General features: G+C 36.4%; 1 protein-coding gene across 1 annotated transcript; it reads left to right on the top strand.

The window, feature by feature from the left end:
* The first annotated feature begins 5526 nt into the window (after positions 1–5526).
* On the top strand, positions 5527–5919 carry LOC122739628 (40S ribosomal protein S15a-like). The gene has a single exon (XM_043981294.1). It carries the CDS (start codon positions 5527–5529, stop codon positions 5917–5919), a length of 393 nt encoding a protein of 130 aa, XP_043837229.1.
* Positions 5920–6949: the final 1030 nt, after the last annotated feature.

Below are 6949 nucleotides of genomic sequence, written 5' to 3'. Positions count from 1 at the left end.
TCTCTATTAGGATTCATAATGGAGAGATTTAGGTTTATATTAATTGAAAGAGTTCCCCCAGCCATTAAAAAAAAGACATTTCTGCCATAATTTTGTTCTATATTTGAAATGAATAGCAAGTTATGCATAGTAGGTTTGTAGTTTCATGTACAATCATCTTTTTTGTACTGTTATAGAAATGCTTGTTTTATTCCATAATTTAAAAATAAAATAAATTTTAAAACCTACCAATGGTCAAAGTATAAAAATATCTCACTGAGAGACTTCCAAAGTGCCTAATATAAAATGGGAGTCAACAAATATTGCTCAAATAAACTTAATAGAAATAATAATACTAACTTTCATTTTTAAAGTGTATTTTATATATTTTTAATTTAATTAAATCTTATTTACTACCTACATAACAAAGTTATTTTGAAAAAAATGTAAGTCAGGAAATGCTACATATGTGTGAAATCATCCATTAGTAGTAGTAATAATATTGTTTGATACTCAAAATAGGGTATTAAAGAGGACAGGGTTTTATTATCATATATATATATGTGTGTATATATATATCAATAATGATTTTCCACAAGTCACGTTATTATTTAAGGAAAAATAATGATAAATTATCCAGCCTGTTTTAAGAAGTTTATGGTCTATTGTTTTTCCAAGGTAATTCACTCGTCATGGCAAACATCATTTCTCAACGGCTCAGATGGTGATTTTACACATGAACATCACCAAATGGTTAATAGAGAAATCAGATTGAGTATATGCTTTGCAGCCAAAGGTGGAGAATGTCCATACTGTCAGTTAAAATCAGACCTGGAACTGAACCAATTAGATTATAAGCTTCTTATAGCAAAATTGAGAGTGAAATTGAATAAATTGAGGAAAACCATAATATAGGTATAGATATGACCAAAATAACATCCCTTATGGACATAAAGTGGAAGTGATGAATAGATTTAAAGGAATAGAACTTTGTAGAGTACCTGAAGAACTATGTACAGAGGTTCATATAATTGTAAAGTAGTCAGCAAAAAAACAAAACAAAAATAAACAAACAAAAAAACCTCTCCAAAGAAAATTAAGCCAACAAAAGCAGAATGGAAATCTGAGGGTGCTTTAAAAATAGTTAAAATAATTGGTGAAAGAAGGAAAGCAAAAGGTAAAAGAGAAAGGGAAATATATACCAAATGGAATGCAGAATTCCAAGAGAGATAAAATGTTCTTAAATGAGCAATACAAAGAAAGGGTTGATAAATTTTATTAAATTCTAGTAAATGCCTTGTTACAACAAATTGAATTTTAAGCTGTATTTGAGAAAAGGGGATATCAGAAGAGAAGAACGTTATGTTAAGTTTTATATGATTTTGGAGGAACTGATATATTTTTATTTGCTAGCTTAGTGCAATGGCTTGACAATGACTGATAACAATTTTATCCAAACAAACCTACTGCTATTGGTCAGACTTAGCGGTCTGAAGTGAAACCCTTTGGGATTTGGAATTTTCTTTTCGAGTTTCATTTTCAGTTTTGTTTTTCCCTTGATCAAATGTTTCTTGGCTTCAGGGGCAAAGTCCATGACCTACAGTCAGTGGATATCTATTGCTGAAGAAAAGACTGTGAAGGTGACTTTGGGAAGGCTATCATAGAACTCTCTTGCCTCAGTTTTTCATACAAGAAATCTTTCCATCTGGTTAATTCTTAGCCTGACTATGGTATCCTTCCCTAGACTTGGCTGTTTGTGCTATTCTCATCTGAAATTAAGAGGAACTAAGGAGATGTTTTAGGTGTTCTTTGCCTTTGGGATTAGGCCTGGAGTCTGGTATGGTGAATACCAACCTGTTTCTTTCTCTCATAGCTAAATTTCAATAATCAAGAAAAGTTTTTCATCCTATACATATACATTACATATATGTTAGTATCTCATATTGTTTTCAATCTAAGAATCTAAGTTCAAAGAAAGAGGGAAAAATTTTGGAACTCAATTTTTTAAAAGGAGGTCCTAAATTGTCCCTATCTGTAAGTAGAAAAATATTATTTTAAAAAAAGTAAAATATTAACCTTAAAGGATAATAATTTATGCGATATTCTGTGCTACCTCAAAGGCAATTCCTTTTTTTTTTTTTTTACTTAGGTCTGTTATTTAATGTGGGATTAACACTTGCATGCCCTAAAGCACAGGCAAATTACAAAAGAATTTGAAAAGTAATGTTAATTGGAACCTAGTTGTAGACAAATCATTTCATACAATTTTGAATTATATACTTACTCTATTCAGATACACCGTTATAGCCCTTTGTTATAATAGGCATCTGTGGGGACCAATTTTTAATTGGAGATTGCTAGCTAAGTGGCTCACTGCAATATTGGGGCAAGGAAGGAGACAGGCAGCCTCCCTCAAAACAGAAAAAGATTTATTTAAACAAGAACGAACTTAAAAAAAAAACACAAACAGGATCAGTAGGATCAAGGGAAAGGAAATAAAATGGGGAAGGGGAAATTATAATACCTGAAAAAATGCCACCGCCCAGGAATCAGCTAAGAATATGCAGCAGAACTCCTGTCGCTTTCCAGCTTCCACCTAGAATGCCCAATTCTCCTGCCACAAACCTAGAAACACCCCACACAGCCCCAGCTAATGGGATGGCTGCCCTCACTAGGCTTCCAATCATTATAATTTTGCCAGGCCCATGTAGGTGTTGGTGAGTGGTGATGACATGAGATGCCAGAGCCCTGGCAATGGCTACAACCAGTGGGTGGAGCACCGTGTGGATTGCAGAGCCCCAGGCCAGTGCGCACCAAGGCATAAAAACCTCAAATAACAATTAATTCTTTACACATCTTTTGGGTAAATTATTTTGTGTAACCATTAAACTTAAGTATAGAATTTGCCTAACATTATATGTCATTGCAACATTTATGAAATTTGGTAGGCTGTCTTCTATTTTTAACTTTTGTTTATATACTTTTTAAATGTTGTCTTACATATATCACTACTGTGATATTTTTAGGCAAACTGCTTTTTCATAAAAAGTGTGATATGTCAGATCCAACCTTAATGAGATACCATTTCTCTGTATTTTTTCTTTCCTCTATGAAAAATAATTAAATAACTATAAGGGGACAACAATAATGAAATAATTATAAGTAGTTCTGGTAGTACACATACTTGCTTTAGAAATGACTGAAGATTAGTTACAATTAATTTCCAATAACAATGTAAAAAGTTGCTGCTAAAAGCAAATTGTATACTTAATTAAATCAAGATGGCTAATGAGAATAACTTTAATGATGGCTGAATATACCAGTACCAAAGGCCACCAAGACATTTCAATCATTGTAGTGATGGTGCGAGTTTGTTATTGACAGCCTGGATTTGTAAATTCTTCATTGAGTGATTTGCAATAATTTAAAATCAAGCAACCAGGTTTGATTTTTCCTCTCTCTCTCTCTCTCTGTCTCTGTCTCTCTGTCTCTCTCTCTCTCTCTCTCTGTCTCTGTCTGTCTGTCCGTCCGTCCGTCTGTCTGTCTGTCTGTCTGTCTCTATATATATGTATATGTGTATGTTTGTGCATACATATGTGCATGTAAAATGAAAATCCTATGTTACTTATGGGGATTTTTTTGTAGATTTACACCCTAAGAAACTATATGAACATTTTGCTGCTATTCATTGTCACATAGATAAGAAAAGAAACCTTTAAGGGTCTTGCCAAATTATTCAAATTTCATGAAAATATAAGGTGGCAAATACCAGAATGAGCCCACAAATTCCGAATCTTTCCAAGGCACTTTGCCAAGGTGAAGAATATGACTTAAATAACTGCATTGGTAAGTATCAAATTAATAAAAAGAAGGATTCATTTAACAAATCAGTTTCTCATGAATTATTTTAGATTCTCTCTTCGGCCTGTTATTGGCAGTGTCTAAATTAATTATCTGATTTAGATAAGGATAAAAGAACCAAGGACTATAGAAAATATAAATTCTCTCATCTAGAGGCTCCTCACCTGATATGCTTATTAGAACTATAAAGTTTGAGCTAGTTCCCACCACATGACCTAGTTATTTGCAAAGCAAACATAAATGGCATTGAGATATATTTTGCAAGAATTTTTTTTTTTTTGGTGAGGCAATTGGGGTTAAGTGACTTGCCCAAGGTCACACAACTAGTAAGTGTTAAGTGTCTGAGGCCAGAGTTGAACTCAGGTACTCCTAATTCCAGGGCCGGTGCTCTATCCACTGCGCCATCTAACTGCCCCTATTTTGCAAGAAATTTTAACAGAAAGGGGATCTCTACAAGTGACCTGAACGAGAAAAGCAGATTTTTTAGAAGAAACTTCCCGGAAAACCTGCCTATTTCCACAATAACTAGGAGTGGAGATTTCCAGAAGACCAGACAAGTGAATAAGAGATATTCTCAGAAACAAGACAGCTTCGAGAGCTGCCTGAGCCCTAAGACATGATGGGCTGATGAATTGGTTAGCTGGAGTTGGTTACCATTCATTTCCCTTCTTCCCTATTTATTTTGTAAGGCCTACTGCCAAAGGGAATCACCCCCAATGGTAACTGTCAATGTGTCAGTCAATATTTCTTCCTCTTTTCCTCACACTATCCCCATCACAGTGAGTTTCATTCTTAAAAACCCTTAATGAAGTGTTTAATACCTTCATGTTTTGTTATAGCCTGGTAAACTGATCCCTCCCTCCTCCACCCCTTTGTGTAACTTTTTTGTTGTTATTGGTTCTTTTTTATCCTTGGGGATGTTGTCCACCCTATTTTTCAGGGTCTACTCTTTGTCCTAGTCAATACCTTGCTCTATTTTTTATGGGAGGGGAAAGGCAGGGGGATTTAATGTTGTCTATGTGTCCCTTCTCATATTAGAGTCTCGTTACTGATAGTGTCATGGTCCAGAAGTTCATAAAACTCCTCAATGGGAAAAGGACCCACATATACAAAAATATTTATAGCAGGTCTCTTTGTGGTGGTAAAGAATTAGAAATCGATGGGCATCCCCTCAATTGGGCAATGGCTGAATAAGTTGTGGTATATGAATGTAATAGAATACTATTATGCTATAAGAAATGATGAGCAGGCAAATTTCGGAAAAACCTGGAAATATTTAAGTGGACTGATGCTGAGTGAAGTGAGCAGAACCATGAGAACATTGTACACAGTAACAACAACATTTTACAATGATCAACTGTGGTAGATTTAGTTCCTCTCAGCAGTACAAAGACCCAAGAGAATTCCAAAGGACTTATGATGGAAAATGCTCTTCACATCTAGACAAAAACAAAAAACAAACAAACAAACAAAAACTTGTGGAATATGAATATAGATTAAACCATACTGTTTCTACTCTTTTTTTTTTTTTTAGGTTTTTCTCATTTGTCCTGATTCTTCTTTCATAAACTCATGGGGAAAATGGGGTAGGGAGTTTGGGATAGGGATAGGGGTTTGGGGTCCTTAAGAATTCCTCTTTATAGAATTACACCCTCATTCTTTCGGCCATCTTGCAGTGCCACCACCATGGTGCGCATGAATGTCCTGGCAGATGCTCTCAAAAGCATCAACAATGCAGAAAAACAAGGAAAATGCCAGGTTCTCATTAGGTCATGCTCTAAAGTAATCATCAGGTTCTTAACTGTGATGATGAAGCACAGTTACATTGGAGAATTTGAGATCATTGATGATCACAGAGCAGGAAAACTTGTTGTGAAATTCACAGGAATATTAAACAAGTGTGGTGTAATCAGCCCCAGATTTGATGTTCAATTGAAAGATCTGGAAAAGTGGCAGAATAATCTGCTACCATCTCATCAGTTTGGGTTCATTGTGCTTACAAACTCAGCTGGCATCATGGACCATGAGGAAGCAAGACGAAAACAAGCAGGAGGAAAAATCCTGGTCTTCTTTTTCTAAGGATATAAAACATACATACAAATAAAATGCTCCAATGGGGAAAAAGAAAAGAATTACACCCTCTTGGGGGCAGCTAGGTGGTGTAGTGGATAAAGTACTGGCCCTGGATTCAGGAGGACCTGAGTTCAAATCCAGCCTCAGACACTTGACATTTACTAGTTGTGTGACCCTGGGCAAGTCACTGTACCCCCATTGCCCCACAAAAAAACCCAAAACCCAAAGCAAACCAAATAAACAAACAAAAAAGCAAAACACAAAAGAATTACACCCTCTTGCACACAAAACCAATGGAATAAGATAATAGTTTATTTAGAGGAAAGGGAAAGGAAGGGAAACCAAGAGAGAAATCATTGGACTTCTCATGGAGAGAAAGGCATGGCACAGAGCATGGCTCAGAGATACCAATCTTGAGTAGGAGACAGGTAGATACTTTTATAGAGGACTGATGAGGGTGATCATCTGACTGTGGAAAGTTCCATTAGTGAGGGAGGACCATCCCCCACTGGTGGTGACTGGAGAAGTTGGGTGAGGGGTGGCTGCAGATGTCTCAAGCCATCTCTTTCCTCAGGATACAAAGGCAGCATTCACAACCAAACACCTCACCAGGGGTAAGGGAGACTAGAATGAAAGTTAGGGGTCCCAAAGCTAGATCAGTCCGATCTGGTTCCACTTATCTCTTTAGGTGTGTCAGTCCTTTGGTTTAGCTTCTCAAGGAGAAGGTTCCTTGATGTACCCCAGAGAACATCTGGGGTGCACTGGGCCCATAACATTCCCCACTTCTCTATATATAAGGAAGGGGAATGATGATTCTTCTGAAACTGCTTCATGATAAGCAGGGTCAAAGAAATCATGGCATGGGGAAGGGGGAGGAGAGAAGTGGAAAAGGCCTCGTCCCAAGTGTGAGGAGCTGTGAGGTCCAGAGGGTGGGAGGAGATACATAGGCACAGTGGATATCTGCCATGAATCCTTGAGCCTAGATGGAACAGACATACAAAAAAAATAATTAAAACCAACCAGAGCAAAAATGAAA

The sequence above is a fragment of the Dromiciops gliroides genome, chromosome 1 (genome assembly GCF_019393635.1).
Source record: "Dromiciops gliroides isolate mDroGli1 chromosome 1, mDroGli1.pri, whole genome shotgun sequence".
Lineage (NCBI taxonomy): Eukaryota > Metazoa > Chordata > Mammalia > Microbiotheria > Microbiotheriidae > Dromiciops > Dromiciops gliroides.
This window is presented reverse-complemented; position numbering and strand designations above follow the sequence as displayed.

Bases quoted from the DNA above. Each gene is read 5' to 3' on its own strand.
- LOC122739628 (XM_043981294.1), top strand. From the start codon at position 5,527: ATGGTGCGCATGAATGTCCTGGCAGATGCTCTCAAAAGCATCAACAAT.